The sequence below is a fragment of the Zonotrichia albicollis genome, chromosome 2 (genome assembly GCF_047830755.1).
Source record: "Zonotrichia albicollis isolate bZonAlb1 chromosome 2, bZonAlb1.hap1, whole genome shotgun sequence".
NCBI lineage: Eukaryota > Metazoa > Chordata > Aves > Passeriformes > Passerellidae > Zonotrichia > Zonotrichia albicollis.
In genome coordinates, this window is record NC_133820.1 from 26,126,482 (window position 1) to 26,154,134 (window position 27,653).

General features: G+C 40.3%; 2 protein-coding genes across 9 annotated transcripts in view; one reads left to right on the plus strand and one right to left on the minus strand.

The window, feature by feature from the left end:
- PHEX (phosphate regulating endopeptidase X-linked) overlaps nucleotides 1–10,943 on the minus strand; it is a 100,322-nt gene extending 89,379 nt beyond the window's left edge. The window contains exons 1-3 of the mRNA XM_005484358.3: nucleotides 10,811–10,943; nucleotides 6,652–6,720; nucleotides 5,314–5,475 (exon numbers count right to left, since the gene is read on the minus strand). Coding sequence (XP_005484415.1) covers nucleotides 5,314–5,475; nucleotides 6,652–6,720; nucleotides 10,811–10,922 — 343 coding nt within the window. The 5' untranslated portion in view covers nucleotides 10,923–10,943. The remainder of the gene's footprint in view (nucleotides 1–5,313; nucleotides 5,476–6,651; nucleotides 6,721–10,810) is intronic.
- Nucleotides 1–27,624, plus strand: part of LOC102072464 (uncharacterized) — a 430,853-nt gene extending 403,229 nt beyond the window's left edge. For all 8 annotated transcript variants that reach the window (XR_003379650.2, XR_012578888.1, XR_012578899.1 and 5 more), the window contains one exon: nucleotides 1–27,624. This exon is cut by the window's left edge. The gene's annotated coding sequence lies outside the window, so the exon portion shown is untranslated.
- The last annotated feature ends 29 nt before the right edge of the window (nucleotides 27,625–27,653 follow it).

Here is a 27,653-nt window from a genome sequence, read left to right on the forward strand (position 1 = left end):
CTTCAGGTTCACTGTAAATTTAAGGCAAATATGCGCCACACGTGGAACAGGAGCGAGCAGGATGCCCTGCTCAGGTTCTAGCTGAGGGCTCAGGGGAGGATGCCATTCTTGCCTCCAAACCAGGCAGCTGCTGTGGGAATCCTGCGGCTCAGTCACTGTGCTGCCTTTAAACCTCATTTAGGAACCAAAATTGTCTCCTCTCTGTACTGATGGTTTCCCAAAAATCGCCCATTACAAACAATTTTCATTCTGATCAGCCACAAAGCCTGGAAAAAGTCCTGGCTTCTCCACTTTTGACTTAGGTACTTACCCAAAACCTACTCACTTCTTGCCTGGAGAGATTTACCTGACTTGTGCCACTTATGTTTTCTCTTACATTTTCTTACAAATAAGCCACTATAGTAAAGATTTGACTACTGAAGAAGTGTCTGTACCATTGAAAAGAGATCCATTTATTGCAGAAAAGACCAAGCAAAACAGCATGAAGTGCTATTGATTTTTTCTGCCTTCTTGTTATTCAAGAGCAGTTAGCCAGCAATATATTGGAGGCAAAACCATAAATATCCTCTTTTATTTTGATTGCTACTGGTATTCTTCCTCATACTTGGGACAGCTCTCAAAAAGCCCAAATAATTTTGAAGGAAACAAATCACAAGAGACGGGTCAGCTAATGGAAACCTGGGGAGAAGTGTCAGCAGCTGCATTACAGATTTCATGGGACACATCCAAACTATCCCAGTGGTCCCAGCTGAGCACCAGTTGAATGGTGGGAGATAAAACCAGCCCTAAAAGAGCCCCATGGCACAGGGTCCTCTGTGCAGAAGAGCAACCACTCAACAGCAACAACTGCTCAACACCAACTCCTGGGATCAGTGTGAAAGGATATCCTATAGTCAAACAGCATAAATTTCCAGAGATATTTTTACTTACCAGTTTTACTTATAAACAATTTCTTTTCCAAAGGAAATCATTGCAGATTATCTTGGGAAAAGCTGCCTACACTGCCAAGATATTTTGTTTGCTGTCTGTCTCATGTTCTTTAGGAACCCACACACCATATTCTCCTAAAAGGCCTCCATTTCTTTCTGTTTACCACACTGGAAATTCCTCATTTTAAACTGACTAACATTCAGAAAACAGCCGCACTACAAAGCTTAGCACAGCAAATCAGCCTGAAGTAGGTGTCTCACTGGACCAGGAGCAGTATGGAGTCTTAATTTTTAAACTGTTTCCACAGTCATAAATTAAATTGAAAAGATCTGGAAGATATATTCACAAATTATTCACATAATTTAAATCAGCTCCTTTGCAGTGCTGAGATTTAGGAATGCTTGTGGAGTTTTGTTTTGTTGTTTTCATTTTAATTTATTGCTTCCTGCACGGTCACTCCCAGAAAGAAAAAAATAAGCCAGCTGTATACCATTGTACTTCAGAGAAAGGAAAAGAAGCTTCTGGGTTCACCACCAACATTCACCTCAGGTAATAAGCACTGAATTATGTGCCTCAGACCTCCAGCTCTGGACTGTTCACAAAAAGCCACTTGCTTTTCAGTGACAAGACAAAAGCCCTCCTAAAACCTTAATGAAGGTCATCAAATCAAGATGGAAAAATTCATCAGAAACACAAATAGCTTTGCAGGAAATATTATGGTAATTGGGAAAACATTTAGTAACTCCTAGAGTTACTGCTATCTTGCCCTGACATGAGGCGGAAGCTGTTGCAGTTTGAGATCGCTTCTGTTCATACAACACAGGCCACAGCCAAATGATTCTTTCCATTTTGGAGAACTCCAAGAACTTCCTCATCAGAGGCCTCTTGGGCACCAGGAGTGTTAGCTCTTTAGTGAGGTACTTTTTAACAAGTGGTGTAGCTGAAAAGGAAAGGCTGGCTCCAGCCAGGAACGGTTAAAGGGAAGTAGTCATATATCAGTCCTCTCCAGAAAAGTTCTATAAGGAATAGTTCTATAAGCAATTTTAACCTAAATAGTACATGTCCCTTACCTAGGTTTGGATCAAAACCCAAAACACAGGCCTCTGCTTTTGAGGTATTTTTGGCTCTACAATTATCTCCTTTACGTTCCTCCACGATGCCTGAAATCCTGCTGAAGGTCACATCCAAGGAAAGACCTACCACTACTTTCTCCAGGCTGGAACTTTATTTATTTTGTATAGTCAGGAGATCAAAGCAAGTTACACATGTGGTTTGTGGATTCCTCTGAGCACAGAAAAATAAACCCAAGTACCCTCAAACAACATATGGAAAAGAAATTAAAGAGGATATGATGATATGATTTTAGCTTGAATGCATCTTAAGACAGCCAGAGAAACCCACGGGAGCATCATATACATATACATATTCCTACCCCATTATAAACCCAAATCTTAAAAAAATCCTACTTTTAACTATCACACTACGGTTTTGATATCTAGAAGAACCCCAAAATTAATACTTCTAATCCTGATCTTTTAATCAACCAGAGATATGCAGACAAAAAAATCTACCACCCAGTAGTCCTTAGCTATTTTGGATTGACCTACTACCATTTCCTCTTTAGAATTCCTTATTAAGGTACCAAAAACCTTCACTGATACAGAAAATGTTCTACCCTTTTTGAAGCTGACACCTGAAAAGCTGTTTGCTCTTGTGAGTCTCAAAAAAGTGCCAAGAACACACCAAAAAAAGCCCACAAAAAGAGAAAACTAAACAAAACCCAAAATTGCAAACACACACTAAAAGAAACAAAAAACAAACAAAACAAAACAAACCCACCAACAAAGAAACCATAAACAAACAAAAACACCCAAAAGAAATCGAAAAAAAATGCTTTGTTCTCAAGCCCACTAACACCTAATGCAGGGCTCAGTACATTACATTACACAGCCACAAACTAAAACCAAAAACTACCTTTTATTGGTAAGACAAAATTAATTCTTACACTTGCTACTCATTATCTACTGGAAGATCTTCTTCTGTAGCAATTGCTCCTGAACAAAAAAAAAAAAAGTTTCCAGAATATTGAAGATACACTTGTGCAATCTGTGTAACAGGTCTTTGCCCAAAATCCCTTTTCTCGGGAACAGGAGTAGGCTCAGGAACATTCAGGGACCAAAAACAGATTAGATGTCTAAATAGTTTCTTTTAACTAACATAATTTTTTAATATATAGCCTGAATAAATGTCTCCATCTCTATCATACCATCAAAGAAAATCAAAAATGAAAAATGTGTCTTGCTGCCAAGCCATGTTATCATTTTAAGATTAATAGTTTTCTTTAATATGATAAATATTTCAGAGCACAGAACTTGCATAATGACCAGGTCTTTAAATACTGAGGTTTTTTTAATCTACTGAATGTCAAACAGGGATAATTACCATGTGGTACAAAGTTCTGCTAAGAGTTCTTGAGAAAGGAGAGACTAAATTTGCTTCCAAGGTCTATTCAGCCCTATAACTGTTTCTCTGTGCAGAAGTTCTTCCTCTTGTTAAAACTGCTAGCAAGGTTGTGGTCATACACAAATTAATAACTCAGTGTTGAGCTAATATATTGAGATAACGCAAGAGAAAATACAATTATACCTAGAGGCTGAAGTTATGCTTATTATTTCAGCTACCAATGCTTTCCATTTTCCTTTTTTTTAATTACAAATAATATATTTTGGAAAGTTTATGAAGTAAAAAGTTAAGGAAGAGCTGGGAAGTTTTATTTTAAAAACACTCCTGTACATCAACCAGCATTTCACATATTTTTGTCCCTATCTGTGCCAAGGGCCTCTTATTAAATAAATTTGTATCAACTCCCTTTATCTGATACAGAGTTTTCATTAAGCAAATGCTTCCCACTTGGATGTTTCTTTCTTTGTCTTGCATTTTTTCTAGCTATGTACTAGCAACTTCTAAAGGAACTGCAGAAAGAAAACCAAATAAAAATCTGGCTTAGCATGATGTCCTTGATTAGGACCTGCAAAAAGAGGAAATTAGGGATGACAGAGACAGCTTGCTACTCTATATTCAATTAAAACTGGCCTCTTTGTGGCTATGGTTCATGCAGAACGTGCACTTATCTAATACAGCCCAATTCTGGCAGCAGAACAATTAGAATGCAAAGCGTAACTTCAAATAGGCTCTGGCAACATTATTTTTCTTTTCCTTGTGACATCTTCAGCAGACTTTAAACAAAAGTCTTGAGATCATGTACTGTGCTGAAAACCAAAACTCATACTCTGAACCCAAATGCAGCTTTTAATATACTTAATGATGTGAAAATTGGATACAATAAGATTGCAGAAAGCAATTGGAGAAGAGCTTTGGTGCCTACACAAAACTCAAAGAAAAACAAATGTTGTATTTAAGCATGAAATTCTAAAATTGGCCTCTGTTCTGTGGTGAGCTCAAGCAGGATTCTTATGTCAATTATGTACTCAAGGTGGGCAAAGCTCAAGCACACCACCAACAATATTAAATCTTGCATGTCTCCCTTTTTCTGAATGACTCACTTCTAGCCAAGACTGTAAGAATCTGGCAAGATTTTCCTACCTAACAATAATCATCACCCTTTCACCCCAGCTGGCCTGCAGGGCTTCCTGGAGAGGTAGCCACACTGCAGAGTATAGCCCAAAGTCAAGTCACATGCAGATTAAAATACCTTTCTTCCTACACATTTCCACCCTGGAGCTAATTTTTCCTCCAGAAACACATTCTTAAGAAACTTTCTATTTCACTGATGATAGCTCAGGTACTTCAGTGGCAGCCTGAATGGCAGAGGGAAGGAAACCCAATATCCAAACAACCTCCATCTCCGGAAGCCTGAGAATTGCCTCTGCTGAGGGCTAGGTGTACTGGAAAATATCACCGTGGTTTGGCTTTATTACATTCTTTCCTGCTGTTGGCCACTGTTAGAGACAGCCCACTGCCCTGGACTGATGATTGATTTTGAGGCATTCTTAATTGCATGTGCTGAGCTCCTACACTCCGGTCTAACCATCTACTTCAAGGGGGAAAGATTTAAATCCCCTTGTCTTTGCCTTTTGTTATAATCAATATAATTTCATCCATGCATTCTTAACTTGTAGAATTACCAGAATTCCCAGCAATTCTACTCTTCCTCCCAAATTCTGTTTATGTTAAATTCATTATCTCTCAATGTAATTTTCAATTTAAAAAAAAGAAAAATATACTTAAAAGAGAACATCAAGTCAGGCTGTTGGGTGCTATCCAGTGATGAGAACTGTGAAGATTTTTGGTCCTCTCAAACTCAGCCAATTAACAAGTTACAGTGACAAGCCAACCAAGTACTTCTAGAAATTATCTATTTACCCTTTAGTTTGAGGTCCACTTTGTGTCGCAGCCAGGGATAAACACCATAGTTGGACATATCTTCAGGAATGGGGTTATTATCTATCCAGCCATCACATGCAAATCGATAGAAGTTCTCACATGGATCTACAGACTGATTTATCTTGCTCAGGATGCTAGCAGCTGTAAAAAAGACACCAAATAGATTTTGTGGAACACTTTTTCATAAATAGAGAATTAGACAGGGATACAGTCCAGAAATTATGATTAATGAGAAACAAACAAACAAACAAAAAAGACAAATATCTGCAATGAATCTTCTTGAGAGACATACAGCAACAATGGCTGAACTTAGCACTACATGAACATGAGCTGCTGGAGCCAGGCACTTGAAGACAGGCTCTCCATTGTTGTCATGATAGAATTAATTGCCTGAGGAATTTAGTAGTGATACATATTAAGCAGATTGTGATTAGCATTTCAGTAACTATGCACTGTTTACCTCTAGTTGAATACTGCACAAGAAAACAAATCAAATTCTGATCTACCATTCATTGGGAAAGATTTTCAGCATTTTCAGCTCCATTTTGTGACTGCTTCCTTACCAGTTACTATTTTCAGTGAAAGAGAGGTGGTAAGAGAGAGATCAGTCTGACAAGTCAAGACTCAGTAGCTTTTCAATACATAATCATAAAACCATAAAATAGTTTGGCTCGGAAGGAACCCTTAAAGGTCTCCAAGTCCAACCTTCTAAAAAAAGTAGGGACATCGTCAACTAAACCAAGTTGCTCAGTCCCATCCAACCTGACCTTGAACACCTCCAGAATGGGGCATTCACAACTTCTATGAGTGATTTGTGCCAGTGTTTCACCGCCCTCACCATAAAAATTTTCTTCCATATAACTAGTCTGAATCTACCCTTTTTTTATATAAAATCATATAAAATGTGTGCCAGATCTGGTACAAAAGCATCTCTCTGCTTAACAATACACTTGCTAGTTTTCTGATAACTGGAAAGGAAGCAACAAAATCTTTCTGAAGGTCTAGTCACTCAAAGTCACTCAACATTTTTTTTCCTATTAAAAAAAAGAAAATGACCCCTCTGGGAAACTTTGAGTCAACCTAGTTAGACTAGTAGAATTAGACCAAATTAAAATGCAAATTTTAATTGTACAAAATAAACAAAACAGAAGCAACTTGAGGACTGACTTTCTAAAAAGTTTGGGATTGTCGTTCTTTCTCCCTCATTAACTGAGCTTTCTGAGTAAAATGTATAATGGGACAAAAATTAAATGGTACAAATATCTCATTAACATACTATAATCATGATATAATTGAGAAGATAAAATTGCTGCTTACCAGCTTCAATGCATTCTGCAGTCAAACAGTACTGTTGCTTCGGATGAAACTTTATAAGACCTTGGCTAACTGCAAAATCGAAAACCATAATGAGATCATTTGCAATGAATTTTGACAGCTGCAGCCAAATGTTGTGTACTCAATCATTCCAATATCAGTGCAGCCTCTGGTCCCAGTGCCTCTCTGACTGCACTGATTTAGAGCACTTAGAATGTACATTAAGTAAATATTTAGAATATATATTATGTAAATACTGCAGTTTGTACAAATAACTGCCCCTCCTAGTGCTGCTTTCTCCTTGCCCCTCTTTGCTCACAGGCAGCACAGAGCAAGGGCTGTCTGTGCACAGTGCCTGGAGCAGCATCACTTCAGCCCTACTCCCCGACAGTGAGCACCACCACATACTAACAATTCACATTGTTATCCTACTCCAGAGCTTGGAAATACAGGAGAACAGGACGGCTAGGCTCAGAAATGACCTTAAAGATCCTCTAATTCCAATGCTCTGCCATGGGCAGAGACCTTGCACAGGACCAGGCTGCACCTTCCATGGTTGGAAATGCAACATGGGGCAGCCTCCCCACCCTCTGCAGGGCTTCCAGAGCTCCCTGGGCTGTGCTGCCCACACTGCCCTGCAGCAGCACTGCCCTGCCCAGCACACCCAGCACCTACAGGACCCTCCCAGGGTCTCCTCATTCCAGCCTGGAACAGAGCAGACTGCAATGGGCACAAGGACAGCTGCGCTTTATAAGGCACAACCCAGGTTCTGTCTGAATTGTCTTGTAAGTTTTGTAATTGCATTTGCTTCCCAAAGCCTTGCTGAGAAGAGCTATGAAATTGTCAGTTCATTTTGCTCATCTTTTAAAAACATGTATTACAACTGCCACTGAAATTTAAGCACAGGAATTGCTAATTTCAGACACTGCTCTCAGGCAGCAAATATGCAGATAATTAATACTTGCATTTAGAAAGGGAGAATCCCAAGGGATAGGTGAAATAGCTCTCACTAGATGTGCTCAGTAGGCATAAAGAAATGTCTCATTATACCCATTATCTTAATAACAGTCCATGGCAAAAACAAAAAAAGCAAATAACACTGAACGAAAAAACACAACAATGGAATATATTATGGTACCATAGCTTTAACAATGCTAATAGTTCTAAAGCAATTTCTGCTGTAATTATATGTTGTTTCAAAGTGATAGAAAAATTTGAAATTTCATTTCAGCCCAGGAAAATTTTTTGCAAAATGTCCTAAAGCTAGAATTGAATAAAAAGCTCTTTCCTCTCTTCCAGTCTCACAGTTTTAATGGCAATTAATAGCAGAAATGGCTGGATTTCAATCCAAGTTTCTCAAAAAATGGGAATGTAAAACTATTTTTGGACAGCTTTTCCGAAGCTTTTATTGGTTTAGTGAAACACAACACCTCAAACACCTCTGTCAATTTGCCAAGAAATACACAAGATTTTGAGGCATGCAAAGGTTGTAATTGGAATATTGAAAACCAGGAGAAAATAGAGAAGTGGAGATCTCCAGAATATGATTTTGAGCCACTACAAAGATGAACTACAAATAATAGATACTGTCCCTTTTAATTAAGTGTTGCACTCCTCCCAGCTCACCTCTTTCCCTGATTAGAATTTAGTCCTTTAGAATCCATCCAGGTCTTGAATGCTTGCTAGACTTTTTTCACAACAAAGCAGAGAAAGGAGGGAAAAGCCCAGATATAATTTCATGCTTAATCTGAGGCAGCCCTTGTGCTTTTGATACTTCTAAACAAACACAAAATATCATTTCAATGGGACACCTACAATTTTATAATTAGAATAAATTTTTGGTAGTAACATTTCCATTTTAAATAACAGCTAATTTTGACAGAAAAAACTTTGCACAGTTTTTTTCTCTTGCCTTTTTTATTGTTAAGATAACTAATCACAGCATTATTACTTAGAGTCATGGTTATAACCCTCAGCATCCTAGCTTCCTCCTTGATAAGCCTGTTTCCAGATTGTTAAGCAAATGCACTCCACCACCGAGTTTAAAAAAATAAATCTATAAGGGAAAAGGAAAACAATACAAATGTACAGATGGAAATAATGTGAATATTCCACCAAGTCTGTAGAAGAGGCTCCCAAATTGAGATTCAAAGCTGCCTGACTTCCCACCCAAGGGCACTGGAGAGCAATGTGCTTCCTCCAAGGAGGAGGTGGCTCCTGTCCTGTCACAGCCCCACTCCCACCAGAGTGCCCAGGCAGGACCCCAGCAATGCTCCCCACTGGAGTCACAGAGAGATCACAGCCAGCACGAGCAAGGAACAGTAAACAACAATGCCTGATTCTCCCACAGCCTCCTTAGACTTGTAGGAACTATGAGAAGAAGAGAGCAGGAGAAAGCTACATTTCACTCCTCAGGCTGGAAAATCAATTTCAGGTGTATCAGAAACAATAAGTTTTGCAGACTAAATGAAAATTGAAGAAAAAAGAACATCTTGAGGTGCCTGAAGTGTTTAATATGGACAGAAAGAATGATGTCCATTTCTACAGTTAAATAAAACTTAAAAAAAAAAATAGCTCAAACTTACAAACAAAACCATGTCACAATGAAGTGTGGAAACATCTAATTGAAAAAATGTTAAACCACAACAATTTAACTTTTTTTTCCTTGGTTTTTTAGGTTGAAAATTTCAGACCATTTCCAAAGAAATCCTAAAAGCATTTTGGCTGTCCCAAGGCCAGCATTTTTATTTTCTTAGCAGTTATGCCAATGAAAATTTTGATATTGAATTGCTGCCTACAGAACATGCCACAGGCACACTTGGAAAACTGTCTGCAAGAATTAATATATTTGCCTGAATTTTCACACCTGGCTATGGATAAAGCAGTTCTATCTCTGAGAAGCTGTGGTGGTAAATGTCAATTCCTTTTATTGCTCTAAGCAACAAACAAACAAATCTAGTGAAGGTAAAAAGAAATAAGGTCTCTCCATTATTACTCCCTGGTGTTTATACTGCATTTTTTAAGGGAAAAACTTTTTCTTTTATCTAGAAATTAGAAGATTCAAACTCACTCATGGTTATAAAAAGTTTACTTGAATGGGATCACTGACACAGGAGTTATTTTCCTGCAAATGTGGCAGAAATTGCTCAAGAGCAAAAGAGCTCTAACCAAGAGTGAGCCTGTTGCTTTAAATATTCTATGGAAAACCTGACATTGTTTTGTGACTGCAAACAAAGCAGACCTTTCAAACAAGATCACAAAGGATTGGATGAAAGAAAAAGATACACTTAGAGGCAAGGCTTCCACCAATCTAGGGAAATCTGTGTTGGTCTAAAGAAACAAAAAGTTGGGCAGAATTGTTCCAAAAGAGGATCCAACTCTGCAAAGTTCTTACAGGATAAAACACAGTTTCCTCTTTGCTTGGAGTTTCTGGGCATATTTATACTTCTACACATAATTTCAAAAGTGTACACATATGCTTTCCAGTTAAGCTAACAAAACCAATCTACAGTTAATTCCAAATCTAGGAGATGAAAAACTATTTCCTTCTTAGTTGCATCTAGTTACAGCTTATATATCTAACAAAAATATTTCAATTTCATCTTAGATGCACTCTTTATGACTTTTGTAAAGGCAGCTTTGCAATTCATCATAGAAGAACAGAAAGATCTAAAAAATGTGCACACATATGCACTATCGAAGCTTTCTACAGGGGTTTTAGTCAAGCCCTAAATGAAAACCAAATGAAGGAAAACCCAAAAAGATTCCATAAAATGCACGCACTACAGAGATTCATTTTCAGGAAACAGAGAATATTATTCCACATCAGTCACAACCACTGAATGCATAATCAGCATAATCTCACCTGCTTCTCTCTGTCCTGTGGAAGAACCCAAGTCTGGTCAGAACACATTCAACTGAATATCCAAATTTAAATTCAGCATTCAAAATGCTACATGAGTTCCCATTGCACCCCCCAGCTCTAGCATTCCCACAACAAGAACTCCTTTACTGACACGTAACCCCTCCAGGATAAATATAAAAAGAGGCGAAAGAAAAAGAGATTTTGATTTTCACCGAAAGACGTTGTGAGACACAAACACGGGCACCCAGCAGGCAGGCTGGAGGTTGTGCTCAGGTTAGTGTCAAGGCTTTCACTTACCCAAGAAAAGAGCGGTGCCAAGCACAACAGTGCCGCTCACAAAGACACCGAGGGCGATCCGAGTGGCTTTGCTGCCTGCTCCCCTGGCCTCGGGGACTGTCTCTCCTTCCATCAGGACAGCTTGGGAGGTGCTTGCTCTCTCAAAAGTCTGGTTTTCCCCTGCTGCTGTTGTGTCAGTGTTTCAACTGTTCACAAACTGTGCCCATGTGCTCTCCTCCTCCTCCTCTTCTTTCCTATTTAAAACTCCGGGTTTCTGTCATGAACCATTTCCTAGGCACTTCCTGCTCTCTCCCTCTCAAAGCAAAATCACATGGAAAACAGTGGCTGTCTCCTACGTTGTGCTCTGCCCAGGAGGAAGAAAGGCAAGCAGTGGCCACCGTTAGTGCAGCCCTTGCTGCCTGTAGGAGCCAAGTGCTCAGCAGTCCCCCTTATCAGGGGTTCCCAACACAAGCATTTCACAACGTCGCCGAACAGATGTTTTAACTATTCAAAGGGCTGCACACCCTCTCCAATCAAAGCAGGATTGCTGACAACTTCTACAAACACAAGTCTGATGGAAGGGTTTTTTTTCCTCCTTGTACTTATTTAAAAAGACTAATTATCTGCTGACTAAAGTTTTCTCCTTTCAAACCATTGCTGCTGCATCATTTGGCTTCAGAAGAGGTACCCACTCAGCAGACAAATCCCTTTTTAAAGCTTCCTAAGAACTCTTAGAATATCATGTAGCATTTTATTTCGGGAATTTGGTATGTGACACTGTGTGCCAAAAATCACAGTCAAGCATCACAAAGCAATAATCAGCCAACCTACAGAAAAGTTGTGCTCTAAAAGCTAGATCTGTTTTTTTCTAGGCAAGATATTTCAGTCCTTGCTGGTACACAACACATTTTAAGAGATGATCCTATGCTTCCAAGTCAAGTAGTACTATAAGCTTAGTGGAAAAGTATCTATTTGGCACTTGAAGATGGTAGGGGATTAAAAAAAATATCTTTTTTATATAGATTTCTCAGTGGAGTAAACTTGGAGTCCCCTCATGTAGCAAACATTCTCCATTCATCAAGTAAAAAAATAGCCATTTCAGGGTGAATTCTCTGAGCTGAGTGTGACATTCAGCTCTCTGAGGAGCTCTTGCTTTCTCGAGAGCTGGACTCTCACACTAAACGTAAGGATGCAGGGAGAGGCAGCACCATGCTCATGTTCTCAACAGTTTATATTACTGAGTTACTTACTTTCATGGGGACTTAAAAGTCCTTATCTCAGCTCCCAACCATTCTGATAATAAGTTGCACAAGTAGAGAGAGAAGAAAGACATACATGTGTCACAAAATGTGTGTAATGGCAGTTGTGAGCCTGGAGACTGAAAACTTTTTCCATGTGAGTACCTGCACACAAGTTGTCCTGGATGTCACATCAACCTAAATGGAAAGCCCATTCTACCTAGAAGACTTAGAGTTTGATGGTCCTGAAATCCAAACTTCTCATCCCCCTCTACTGCCTCTGGTGATGTCCTGCAAACAAAATGCCCCCAGTTCTTATTCCTGTCCCTCTTCACCAGCAAGTTCCAAGAGGGCATTCCCTGCTTGATGCAGAACAGGAAAAAAACATTTGCTCTTTTTCACCTGCCTATTGTCCCACATATAACCCATGATTTTGACATCTATCAGCTGAGGCAAGAGAGGGAAATGATGCTGCAGAACCAGGAGGACCACATGCCTCCCACTATAAAAATTCCCACTCGTGTGAATGACTCCATGGGTGTGAGCAGATATCTGGTTATGAGAAATACTCAGCACAAGACTGTTACCAGCACAGGTCTGGGAAGGTATTTGTGTGACATTGGTGCAGTTTAGTCCTCATATCAGAAACCACTATGATCTCAAAAGGGCTGCCAAAAGGGCAGGGTATTGACAGAAAATGCATGGACACAATGTGATCTCAACACTTAATCCACGTATCCGTTACCCAAATGCTGAGTAAACCTCAGAAGGAGCTTTTGACAAGTATTTGCTGTTGGTTACCTGATGGTTTTTCTAGTGTACCCCAACGTTACAAATACTGAGCTATTAGACCTATTCATACTGTCAGTTTTGTGTCCCCCCAACCAACACTGAATTACCATATGCTTACTCAATTCTCCCAGAATTTCTACATTTCAGCTTCTTCCCCCTCGAGAAGTACTTGTATGTACTGAACATCATGCTCTACCAGTGTTTCACTAGCAGGATTTTGCTTTCATCAGTTGTTGCACATGGGTAAAGCCTTATAAAATCAGGGCCTTGTTACCCTTGTAAAATCATGGCTCAGGCCTGATAGGCTAAATAGAAGGGAATTATGGGAGAGTGACTCATCTGGAATAGGGATGGAGAGATGTGAGAGATGTGCTGCGTGACGGCTGCATTGTCCACATCATGCTGTTCAGTAGTTGGCTGACTTGGGCTTGTTGTACCTTACCTTTACTAGGTAAACTGATAAATGGCTAACTGCTTAAAAAGGCCTGTCTTTGCAATAAAGCAGCTCTCCTTTGCACTGCCTGGGGACTCTGCATCACTCTACATCATCACAATTGAGCCCTTTCTAGGACAACATCAAGCCAGAAACTAAGAAGAGCTTTCAACAGACAAAGCAGCAACCTCTTATTTCTTTTTGGAAATCTGTGTCAGGGAAAAAGCAAAAGATAGGGAAAGAGCAGGGAGAAGCTGAACAATTCATTCCCCTCTCCCAAACACAAGAAGGTGAGGACTATGGGAACATCAAGCTACCCCAACAAAATCCAGCAAGCTCCAACTACACAAGTCCTCTGGCAAGTCAGCTCCAAGCAGCACCTAATCCTTGTGGCAAGAAAAATCACAAATCAGCTGTCAGCAACAGAATGACTTTTCCATGTTTGGGTTTGTGGGCTTATTTACACTGTGGCATAGTATAAAGTGTCCTTTCCTCTGGCTGTAGAGCCTGCCTGTAGTCAATAAACCATCTTGGTTTCTCCAGCATGTACACAACTGTGAAATTGCAGCTAAACCATAAACAGCTGCAGGCAGCAGCTGCAGAGGTCCATTTCTGGCAGTGTTTGAAAAGGTGCACAGAGCACATGTGAGTAAGTTCCTGATGTTGATGATCTGTGACAGAAGCTTGTGGAATTTAATTCTCGTTTTTGATGAGCGTTCTAGGATTTGGTTGCCTTGCTCTTCCCAAGTCCAGCAGCTCTTTGGCAGGTACAGGATACATGGCCACACTTCCTGCTGGAACTGCTAACAGCACTCCTGGCCATTGCAGCCCAATAAGGCACTTAATGAGGCTGTGCAAAGACTCTGCTAAACATTCATGAAACATTGAACAGACATAAGGGGCAAAAAAGCAATAACTAAATGCTACATGCTCCAAACCACGCTTCATTCACTCAGAATTCCATCTGAACCAAGATCCCACTCAAACAATGGGATCACTCTGGCATTTGTAACAAAGCCAGGACAATACATAAACAATTCTATCCATGGTCATATGTCACAGCTGGCCAACCCTCTGGAACGTGCTCTGGGCTGAACCACAGCAAGTGTCCCAGCCTCTAGAAAAGGTCTGTCTGTGAATATGTGTGTGTGTATGCACATGAATGTACACTCACAAACACACACGAGTGTGTTATCCTGCTCTTCCACAAGCAGACACAATTCTCACTTCCAGCCATTATGTCAGAGTCAGACAAGAGCATTATCAAAGCTAAAATCAATAGCACCATGTCAGCTTCACCTCATATAGCTTGGCCCAAGAAAGTGAGGTTTGATTATTCAATTGATCAACAAAATCACACATATTGCCCAGTTTTCACTGGAACAGTCCAAACCAGTTGCATAGGTGTTGGTGAATGTCTGGAACAGCAAAACAGCCTGAAGACAGCACATAGCCAGCCCAAGCTTGCTTAAAGAACCTGCGTGCAATGAGCCTGAGTACTGTAAAATATTTCATCTTTCTGGCATTCAGATAACTTCAAAACATATTAAAACAATCACTGATACTTTTTTATAAAAAGAGAAAAAAATCCCAGTTCAATTCTAGATGTAAACCCCAATGTAATACAGGTAAAACATCTTAGGTTACACCAACACGTGAGTTACAGACATTGCCTCAGAGGACACTGTCCTCATGTGCACATTAAACACTTGTCCTACCTGAGAGGTTCCTAAAGTACATTAGTGCAAGTACAGCTTATCAGAAGCAGTCCACAATCACAGCATCACAGCTTTGGTGATGTACTATTGAGCATTTTTAGCCCATGGTAAAAGGAAAACACAGTCACCATCACACTGATGGAAGCAGAGACACCAGATACAGCTTGAGTGGCTTCCTCATAGAAACAGAGCTATATGCTGGCTTCATTGAAAGAGATTAATTAGTGTGGGTCAGAGTAAAGGCTGTATTCCACCCCATTTCACCCTGGGCCTTGAACTGGTTTTTTGGACTATGCAGCTGTTGTAGCCAGAACTGGGCTTTATGTACACAAAGCGAACTCGAGAAAAGCCCAACATGTTGCATTTGGAGACAGCTTGACCAGTTGTCATCAGATCTCTGAATTTTATAAATTACACTCCCTTGGCTACAAAAGCTGCCAAATTTCTGTACAGCAGCCAACAGAAACCACACACTGGCACTAATTCATGTCCTTTATTCATGGGACAAATACAGCTGGAAATAAATGACTCTATTGTTTTCCACTGGTCCAGCCACATCACAGAAGGCCTCAGTGCATCTGTGAGAATGTGGATCATTAATTAGGAGTCAATACTGAGCCAACAGGATTTGCAGGGCTCCAAACACTGCTGGTGGCAAGCTTCTCCACTAACTATAACTGCAACTGTAAGGAGAACACCCTGCAAAGCAGAAAACTTTGCTCTCCAACATTTAATACCCAAATCAATTTTTTCTTTTTCTATTCCAAGTAGACTAAGCTATTCTCATTACTCCAAGAGCAATTTTTCCCTTCTGCAGGAAACATTGCATTCTCTGACCAAAAGGTGCTTATATCTAACCCAAACAGCAACTGACTATGAAACCAAACATCTGGGATGATTAAAGTTACACCACTTAAGTTTGCAAGCTTTTTATTTGCTTCTTTTGAAAAAGCACTTTAACGAAGCAATGCATATGTTCTCAAGCAGAAGGAACTGCTTTAGGTCTTCCGGCAATTTTTCGTCAAGAAGCACATTAAATTCTGGCTAAACCAAACACTACTTCTCCTAAAGACCACATTCTCACTACAGCCAGAGAGTGTTTACACTCAGCCATCACATGGGCATCCTTCCCATCTGTCATCCTGCTGCAGAGATTAAACAAGGGTGCATGCTGACATGGGCTGTAGAATGGCAATTCAGTTGGGGATTAAGAAATACACAAAATACCCTGGCATAACTCAGAGCAAATTTTTGGTTTTTTTCATATAGTCTAACTATGTATATAGGCTGTAAAGACACTGAAAAAGACATTGCTGGGAAATATCATTTTTCCAGTGGCTACAGCTGTAGGTACAGGGAAATAGAACACAAATAAATATCTGTTGTTTCCTTGAAATATTGCATCATTCCACCAGGGCTTTACTCACTTATTTTGCTTTGTCCAGATGTTTGCTGGCAGCTGTCAAAGTCTCTTTTTATGAGTGGAAGCAAAAAGCTTGGTTACCAAGGAGTTTGTGTCCCATGGATGAATTTTCAGGCGTGCAATGAGACACACATTCACCAGCATTTTAAATTAAAAGAGGAGAAAAGCCACCAGCCATGTATGTGGCTGCTTTCAGCATCTGCCAAAGAGATCCCTCCATGGTGAGCTCCTGTCTCTCAGAGAAGCACGACTGCCCCTGCGGAAGCAATGGTTTCTGCCTGCTCTCCCACTTGGATCTCCAGCAGCACAGACCTGTCTTTGGCAGCACCAGAGCACAGAGCTGCAGCCAGGAGCAGAGCAATTGCTCCACAGAGGTGCCACTGAACAGGTAACAGGCACTCTGTCACTGCTATCTGCTCAGAGCCTGCTTGTGATAACTTTTGTAGGAAACAAAAGAAAGTGAAGCAAAAGCTCCTCCAAGTGCTTTAAGCCCAAGGCAGTAGAGCTCAGCAGTCCCATCAGGCACAAGCTCTGGTGAAAGCTTTTCTTTCTCACTCAGGGGCTGTTGGATCACATCCCTCTGTATAACAAATGCACCTGACCACGGGCTGGTAGCAGAAATAAGAGATCTTTTCATCCAGGCAAAGACTTGTCAGAATTAATGTCTTTGAACCCAAATCCCTTCTGTCAAATTTGACTGAAGCTGGCTGACAAGATCTAGCGTTACTTAGCAAGGCTGGGTGAGAGAAAGGGGATACAGAGACAGGAAAGCACAAGTGCATAACCTCTGTTTTCAGAAGAAATCAGCCTGGAGGAAAAAAAACCAAACCAAAACAAAACAAAAAAACACCAAGAAAACCAATAACAAAAAAACCCCACCCACAAACCTGAAAAACCAAATCCTGCTCTTCCAGGGCATTGCTACAACCAGCTCAGGGTCTTACTGAAGTTAGTTTTATTTCAAAGTATTTTATTCCACTGAGCTCTTTTCCTTCATTTCAAAATGAGATTAAAATTCACTTTGCACACAGCTGAAAGCCAGAAAAATATCACATTAAATATGATGTCCTAAATAAAATGCCCCTTGACAATGTGAGATTTTGTGTGTGTATTAATTCAGTGGAGGTATTTCTAGACATTTCTCATCTTGTCCTCATCTTGGTGCAACTCCAGTAACTATGTATGTATCTAATAATGCTAAGCAGCAGCCCCTCAGCAGAGTTGAAATGTGTTTAGTCAGCGAGTTCTCTGGAAAGGGGAGACCAGAGTCGGATCAGGGTGAAACCACAGCATGAGGCCCCACAGGACAGGATCATTGAGACCAAACATTTGCTTTCCTGAAGCTGCAGATATCCTCAAAAATCAGTTAGGCACCAACTATAATTATCTTTACAAGTCAAATTGCTATGTCTCTGACAGCCCTCCCCTTAAGTTTCCAACATCTCTATTTCAAATAAAGCTTTGTTGTCTTTACTATTAACACAAAGTTTTAGAACAGAATAAGGATTTCTGTACTATTAAACATACCCAAACTACTTGTTAGATCTACAGATCAAAAGTTGATCATTACATGGTATTTCTCCCCATAAATTTTCACTAACCTAAAAACAAGTAGCTGGATTAGGGAAACTGATGAAAGGGCCTCAGTATGGCTCTAACTAGCTACTCTTAGACATTTAAATAACCATGCAAAGGAATTAGCAATACTGTTAACAAAGTTAAAGACAAAAATAGTCATGACCAAGCTTGCTTAAAGGGAAGGAAAATTATGCTGATCAAAGCCAAATCCTTTTCTACAACTTGCAGAAAAAATCATGCTCTTCTGAAAGAGTTTCCTTAACTTCTTCAATATGCACTTCCCAAGAAAATGACAGAATCTTAGTCCACTAAAAGATGCTGATAAATTCATAGGTTTCTAATAATTTAATGCTGTTTCTGTTGCAAGTTCTTTGAACTTGCTGCAAACACAATCAGCCTTTTCCTTGGTTGAACTGGTTGACTGAAATGGGACATTAATTATCCAACTTTAAAACAATCCTCAAGTAAAATTTCCATGATGATTGTGCTTTTAATAAAAAAGTGAAAGATGTGATAAGTGTTTTGCAATTTGGACTACCAACAGAATTCAGATTGGCCAGGGTATAATCGCCACATCTGCTTTACCTGAGCAAAAGTCTGCAGACTGACAGTAACTTTCTAAAAACAACCTAGGAGTATCATGGCTTTTGAAGCAGCAATTAATGAGAGAAAATAAGAACCCTGAGAGGTCCATCTCCCCAAAGCAGAGCAAAAGCACTCACAGTCAGACTACATCTGGACTAAGACACACAAAAGAATTCCCTACTGGCTTCCCAAACCTTAGCTCCTCACCTGGGTACAGCCTCCAGCATGTTCAGGGCAGCTCGGGACAGAAGAACACTGGGAAGACCTTGATGAGAATTCCCATGTGCCATCAGAGAGATCAGGATCCCAGGCTGTGCTGTAGCCAGCCAGAATGCAGTCCCATAGCCCAGGATACCAACTGTGTTAAGTGAAAGCCCTCCATTTTCTCACAGGACTTTCTTACACTTCCTAGAGGCTCAGACCTGCTCCTCTCACACAGGCCTTTTCTAACTTTCTCTGGTTCCAAGTCTTTCCCTGCAAAAGCAGTCTGAAAAATGCAGTGCCATGTTTCTGCTTTTTAGCAAGGTGCTGACTGTTGCTGAAATTAATTCATTCCCTTTGCTGTCACTACTCCCACTGTTCAGAGCACCAGAACACATTACCGGGAATAATGCAAATGCAGCTCACTTCACTCTGAGTCAATCAGATAAACTCACACTCCTGTCTAGGCTTTCACAGTGTGATGCCATGACCACATTTTCTTGGGACATTGAAGCCTTTGCCTTTGGAAAACACACTCTCAAGAGGTATGGAATGCTTTCAACCTCATTTGATAAAAACATTTATGGCTTGCTGCTTTTATTTTAACTACATTTTTTTCTTCCCTATATCTGGGCATAAAAGCAACTATAAAACATAATTTTAAGCTAAATAAAATACTGAATATGAAACTCATCCATTGTTGCATGAATCGGGATGCACTATAAAATGTTTAAAGCTATTCAAATGTATTTTGATCAGCATGATATAAAACGCATTTTAGTGTGTTTGAAATTCAGATATATTTGAGTATCATTTGTTCACAATTAAATGCTTAAAAATGGCCACATTTCTGTTCACTGGAAAAACTATTTACTCACTGCCACTAGACAGCCAAGCAGGTGCTGGAAAGCCAGGTCACAAGCATGAATCCAGACATGATCCAGACTTAGACCACATTGTTCTGCTCTGCCAAATAATGCATGCTCAGTACAGAAAAACACTTCTACTGGATGAAGGAACTCACCATGGCCCACAAGGTACCCTGCCACTGTAACTCACTGAGCAGGGTTTTGCCTTTGTGATAACATGTAACAGCACTCCTTGTGCAAGGGTATCTAAAACCACATTGCTAAATTTTGCTTGCAGTAAAAATGAAATTAAATAATGGGCCTCATATTTCTTTTTTTTTTTAAAGATCAGGCCAAAGAAGGTCAAGAGCAAGGAAGCCCACACTGCACAAAATGGGTGCTGTCCCCATATTCTTTAAAAAAAATTCCTTATGAGTAGTATTATCATATTTTTAATCTAATTCTCAGAAGAAAAGAAAAAAAGAAAACAGTCTGTGTAACCAAAATCAACCAGGACAGCCAAATTACTGACATAAAATTTTATTTAAAAATTTAGAAGGTATGAATGGCAACAAGAAACCAAAAAACAACACATCCCCCTACAAAGCTACACCAACACCAGAGTACTAACACAGATAAAGCTTTTAATTCCCACTAGATCAAAGTTACTAGCTCACCTTTTACATGCTGTCTAAAGTTCAAATGATTTGAAACTTCTGGATGACTGAAATCAAAATACCATAGAATATCTTTAGTTGAAAAGGACACATAAGTAATTCAGTAGATGGAGTCAGAGAAATGAAAAAAACAAGAGGTAGCCCCCTTAACAACTCCTCTCCCTATTTCTAAAGCAAGTACAAACCATGGTGCTCTGCAGCCTTTACTTCAAGCATTTTCCCCTACACCTGGTGTGGCTTGCTTCTCAACCCCACCACCAGTTCCCATTCCTGCTCACCACTGAGGTCTGCCAGCACATGAGGAGCCAGACAGGTCTACGTGAAGCACTGACAGCTGTTTTGTCCATTCATTTCAGCAGTGTAGCTCAGCAACATCAGTTTCCCATTTACCTTTAATATCTGCTTGCTTGTTTTTAGCCCACTTGGTTTGTCACATGGCCATGGGACAGCTCCCTGAAACTCTCATGGCAGAGGGGACAACACAGGGTGAAGTCAAAGCAATGAGAGGGCAGAGATAGCTGGGACTATTCACATGGCACAGTTAGAGGAAAAAATTACTCCACAGCAACCCTCTCCCATAAGCTGCAGCACTGGGGGGACTGGGTTAAACAGACCTTAGAAAACACTCCAGTCAAGAAAGTCTGAAATACTTGTCTTTGAGAAATTACAGCTAATTAAATTTCCATACATCTCATAATCATTTGCAGCACTTCTGGAAACAGAAGTTTAGAGGGACAGGGGACAAGAGGGACTCTATCCTCCAGTTTCTGCAAACCTAAGGGTTAGGTATGTATTGGGAACAAGCCCTTAAAATAGTTCTAGCACAGCCCCTAGGCTGAAAACACACTGCAATAGAAAGGTTTGGCAGTAGTTTGGCTCTTTAGATTTAGCTCAAGAGAACAACCTTTCATTGTTCCAGAAGTTCCAAAAGTTGTTAGTATTTTCATGCCTCCAGGCTAAGCAGTCAGCAACTTGAAAATAGTTTGGACTCCTCAGTTTTAATGAGGCTGTCTCTTGCCCTACTTACCCAGAAGAGCACTAAATTCCTCTCTTGTTTTCCCAGTCACACCTAATGTATCACCTGTTTTTTTAAAGGTTGAAAGCATTCCAGGGAGACCTAAGAAAAATATCCATCCTGCAGGCCTCCAAGAGAGGTGGTGAATGCCTCAAGCCTGTCAGCATTTAAGAAGCATTTGGGTAATGCCCTTTAACAGCATGCTCTAATTTTTGGTCACTCTGAAGTGGTCAGGAAGTTGGACTAGATACTTCTTTTTGCTCTACATGTTCCTTTCAGCTACGCTTCTGTTCCACTCATCATTTTTACCAGTTACCAACTTAGTCCAATATGTTGCCAGTTAAAAATGAAGGGAAGCGAGCAACAAAGATTAAACACCTCTCACATCTCATCTTTTTTCTTGGGCTCAAATTCACTCCTGCCCCTTCCTTGCCCCACTTCCCTGAGAGGTGCAAGGCACCAAGCTGGGCTCAGTCACCACCAACTCGACGCTGCTGCTCCATCTTCCACACACTGCTCCCTTGCTCCAGAATGGGATCCCACCCAAGGGCCACAGTCCTTCAGGATAAACCTGAGGCCAAAGGGGCTGAGGTTTCTTCAGGAAATAGCCACATGCCCCAGTGCAAATCCTGTGGAGAGCGTGTGGATCCCTGCTCCGGCCTAGCTCCCTCCAAGGGCTGCAGGGGAGTCCATGCTTCACTGGAGCCCTGGCCAGGGCACCAGGGGAATCTCTCCTCTGATGTCTGCAGTACTTTCTCTCCTCCTCCTCCTCTCACCTTGCTGCTCACAGGGCTGTTCCCAACTCCACTGTGCAGCTTTTGTCACTCCTCAGCCCAGCCAGTGCAGCTCCACTGCTCCCAGGCCCAGAGACCCGGGCCAAAGACACCCATTTATTTACCTGCACCATGAGTGACCCTTGCGGCTGCCCAGGGGACACAGGCAATGCTTCTACTTTGGAGCACTGCAGAAAGAAAAGCAAAAACCAGAAGTCTCTGTACACAAGGCCATCTCTCAGAAGCCATCCAACTGCATCCAGAGGTGGGTGAGGCTCCAGCAGTCTGCCAGTCAGGAACAGAGAACTCAGGGGCCTATACAGGCCTTTGGGGACTCACTTTAGAGCAAAAACCTTAGGAGGGGCGGCTGAGGCAAGATGGTTTCTCTAGCTTTGAAAAAACACTGGGGAGACGTTACTGCTCTCTGTAAGCACCTGAAAGGAGGTTGTAGAGAGCTGGGGGTCACTCTTCTCCCCCAGGTAATAAACAGCAGGACAAGAGCCAGTGGCCTCACTCAGTGCCACAGGCAGTTTACACTGGCTATTAAGAACAATTTTCTTCACTGAAAGCATTGTGAAGCACTATAACAGGCCATCCAGGGAAGCAGATGGATCACCATCCATGGAGCAGATATGGCATTTAGGGACATGCTTTATTATTGGCACTTTTAGGTTAATTGTTGATTATCTTCATGCTTCTATTAAGTGCATCTAGACTGCAACTTAAGCCACATGGCTGTCTGCAAATCAGCTCCAGAAAATGCCAGCACATAACTTTCCTTTCCTTAGTATTTAACTGCTATATATACTGCAAGAATTTTACAGCCCTAGTATAAAAATATTAATTCAAGACACAAGTGAAAATTTCTAACAGTATTTGGTCCTTTCTAAAAAGAAAAGTCTTGGCATGTTCCTCTATATGTTCTGTCAGTCCTCATTGTGATTTTAAACAATAAGATGTCAAAAATTTGTTTCCTGAAAAAAATCTGTCATCCTTCCACCCCAATTAACTAACCAGTGGTTATAAAACATAATTGAAAACACCTAAGTGTTACAAGACATGCCAATCACTAGGAAGTAATTTATTTCACAGAATGTCCAGTGAGGAGCTTAAAAGCAGAATCAGGACAAAGCATGGCATAAAATAATTTTAAATATCCAAGCCATCAGGTTTGATAATTAAGTTAAACGGGGAAGTGTTAGATAACACTAGCAACTACCCAAACAACAAAAGGCTTCACAGAGCTGTACACACTCATCTTAGTTATTCCCATCTACTAAAACCAGTGTTTTATTCCATTGGTGCATTTCTGTGCCTATACAAAGAACAGTTGCATTAAGATGTTTTCACTATACATCAATAAAATACTTTTGTATTTGGGTGCTGCACAGGCAATATGGCACATTGTGTTGTGCATTCATCACTGATGAGAATTTCCTCTCAAGTAACACACAAAGTTATCATGGCATGTTGAAGTCAGATGGCTGTAGCAGTGCTTTTTGGTTATTATCATACATGTGCCAGTTCTGATCAGCATTTCCAGCTGCATGAACTGAAGACAGCAGAGACACCACTAGTATCTTCTGCCTTCCTCCCTTCCATGCTCAGTGACAATCCATGACCGTTAAATCCCACAGCTGCCCTGCCTTTAGACTTCATGAAGTTTGCAATTATTTGCTTCAGTAATCAGTCTACCCTTAAACACTCCTTAATCTGAAGTTTCCTTTTAGTCTTCATTTAATTTCCAGCAGTTAAGCTCTTTTCCTCCGAAAATACTTAAAAGGCATCTTGCATTCATTACTCAGAAAAAAAAACAACAAAAAAACCCCCAAATGTTTCCAATTTCTCTTCCTTCTCCATCCAATACCATCAGAGGACAGGCTGGGCAGTGTGACTGGCACTTTTTTGCATGTCCAGATGTGTTCCCCAAATCCCCACACCACATCTGTTGTGCTGTCCTGTTTGTTGGTTCCTCTTCCTGGCTCATTTCCTCAGTTCCTTTTCAACTTAATGCCTCTTGCCCCTGCATCCTTTTTGCTCTTGACACTGCACAGGAATACTTCTCATCATACTTCCAATTATGAAATCAATTTTACATTTTACTTTTCCTTCTTTACATCTTCTCCACTTCTACCTCTGAAGCTCAAGTTCACTGCAATGTATGACCACAGTATGAACTTCTTGATATCCTCCCAGTTCCCATTCCACATCCCTCATTCCTAGCTTCCTACAACATTCCACATTTCAAAAAGGCACTTCTGAGCTGCTCAGTGCTATTATTAATCACTGCAGCAGTTGCTTACTTTGCTACTTCTCTCCCTTGCTCCCTCGGCATCTCTAATGACTCCAACCACTCTTCTCTCTGTGGGCAAGGTTTGTCAGCTCTCTCCTATTACCCACAGGCAACATCATCTGCAGCCTCCTATTCCTCAATTAAAATAAGAAATTGAGTTCTCTTCCTCTCAGCCATCCCCTCACCTTGTTCCCTCCAGCAAGCTGTCAACACCTCAGACTCTCAAACAGCAAAAATAAAAACCCAAGATACCTATCTTCCCTACTGTGCATGCAGGCACTCCAAAATTACTCCTTATTCTACCCTCAGTCTATGTGTAAGATTTTTTTCCCCTCAAAGTTCACCTTACCCCTTTCTTTTTCCCTACTAGCAAGCTTTCTGCTATCACTGTACTTAATGCAGATGCAAATATTTCTCCTTTCCAGTTGGCTGGAATTCATGTAAATCTCTCTATAGTTTATGGGAGTAATGTCTTTCTTTTGTTTATGACATTATTCTGGGGTGTGATTTGGTAAGGCTAATAACTTCTTTGATGTACCCATCCTGTTTGTGCCCTTCTCCCTGTTTCCTAAACTTCTGTGCCAGTTTCCATCATTCTCAATGTCACACTGACTTCTCCGAAGCCTGTCTTTTCTCTGTGCCACACAATGAGTCACTGTCCCCCACAGCCAACTTACTGCTTTAGCAGAAAAATTCTCTTCCACTTAGAGACCTTCAAAGAATTCACATCTAAAATGCTGTACAGAAAATTAACTTTCTAGGCTAATATCACTGAAGCATAAAGTGATTCCCCCTATTACAAATATCAGTGTGCCGTTAGAGTATCTTACCTGAACATTTATTATATGGAAAATAACAATTTATTAATCTGAGACAGAAAAGATACTCAATAAAAGGACCAGGAAATACCTTTATGCAACAAGGAAAAAGGAGGTACAATGGTATGCATCATACCCATCAATTCTGTTATTTGAACACTGAATCCACAGTGGATTTAACAATTCAAACACACAAGTAATGACAGCGTACCTTTATTGTAACACGTGCACTGCACTGATGCAGTAGATACAATGCCAGCAGTCTTCTCCTTGCACAAACTACTATCAATCAGGAACTTCTAGGTGGAAGCAGCATTTAGTGCAAAGAATAATTAAGAAACCTCTAATGTTAACCATGTCTTGGGAACTGTTTGCATACATAGTGCAGCACTCACAGCCATTTCCCAAATGCCCTTAAACATGGAAAACTGATCAGCTATAGCAGTTTGCATTTGAAAATTCTAACACAGAGACTTGTTTTTCTTTTTTAAAAAAAAATCTATACTACAGCAACAAATAAATAAAGGCTAACAATGTGTATATATATTTGCTCAGAATCAATTCAGCAACTTAAAAAAATATAATGTTCAGTGTTTGCTGAATTGCTTTATACTGCATCTATCACTGTGAAACACTACATTAAAAAAGTTAAAGAAAAAAAATTCTTCCAATTCTCTTCATACCCTATTAGCTGAAAAGTTTGCAAGCACTGCTGTCTCTCAGCTATTAATATGCAATTCAGGTCCCCTGGTCATTCTGGGAATCTTTCCAGAACATCCCTGCACACCCAGCAGCTCCCTGTGCAGCGACACCAAAGGGAAGCACAAGCCCTGGTACAAGAGCAGATTAAGTCATCTTCTAGCTCACAAAATTCCTTGCTAAAAACCCAACCACCCCCACCTGTTGTGACTGATTTATACATCTGCCAAGCTCACCCAGGAACACAGATGCTCTTGAGCTCTGTCCCTGTGGGCTTTGTTTCATCTACATGAGTAATCACACTAAGAACCAATGGAAATACTCATGCTTGCAAAGTTATGGACACACCTGCTTACAGGGTATCTTCATTCATCTGCAGCTAGACAAACTGATTGCAGTCCTGGATCATAAATGAAGAGTCTATTAGACTACAGGTAATAATATCAAAGTATTTTCTGGGATGCCTACAACAGACCTAGAACACAGGGAAATACAGGAAACTTTATTCTGTTTAGAGGGAAGCTCTGTTCTTTGGGAGTATTCAGTGATTCACAAGCTGTAGGCCATGGAAGAACTGCACCCTGTGTATATTAGAGAATTAACTGAGATAATTTAAATTAGTAAGACTGAAAAATGCTTCTATTGGCTATCCAAACTGGAAACATTTAGACCAATTATAGGCCAAAGACAAAGCAAATTTTGGCACATTATTGAGTATCACTCTGGAATTCTGCATAGGCTACTCAGAGTCTATGAAGAGTTTATATATGTGGCATGCAATAAAATTTTTCTTTATGAATGGTTTAGAAACATAAAGGACAGCTTTTGCATGGTTTGTTTTCATTAACAGTATATTGGTGGGGCAAATCCACTCTCTCCAATAAAACTAAGAAAATGTTGATATGGGTGTTGAATGAAACATCATTGCTCCGGATTAGAGTGTTTACGGAAATAGTGCAATTCTTATTCTACCTTGGAAAAGTAAAAAATGCACATATTGGTCATATCCTTCCACCTCCTTTCAAGTGGGATTTTTAAGCACAAATATTTTAGTTGCTAGATAGCAAACTCTTACAAAAATATAACTTCTAACAGCATAAGAAAATGCTGAAGAAAAATGCCTTTTCTTCCAAAACAGAACTACAAGGCACCCCAGCTTCTACTGATTTTTACACTGCAAGTGAATCTAACTGAGCAAGAGCCTCAGACAATATGGGCCATCTGCAGCAATACAACCATCACTGACCCTACTGAAGCACACACACTCTTCAAAACATCCAGTACAGGTGCACACAAGACAGATCATATCACACCCACATTTCTTCATCCTCTAAGCCAAATTTTACTTCAAAAATCTAGTGCTTCCCATAAGGCTGGGGACAGGATACGCCCACATGAACCGCAATACACTCAGTTTCTTGCACCATGGTGGAATGAAAACCCAGACTTGATCTTCATGCTTCAGTACAAAGCTACTGTGAAATCCATATCAGAATCCAAATAATCAATATGGCAGCAACTAAAAAAAATCCAGGAGGTGAAGGCCAACGATTCTTCTGCAGCACAGATTACAGCAATGATGAATTGCTAGGGTAAATAAAAATTTAAGACTGGCTTTCTTCCTTTTGCAACAAAGGACTTGGGGTATTCTCCCACAAGATTTTTCTTCTTTTTTAGTTATGCCCTTCTCTATATGGAAGCACTGCAGTGTTCATTTAAAAGAACCAAAACCACACAAAACCCTCTCCCATTTTTAAAAAGCACCATAAATGA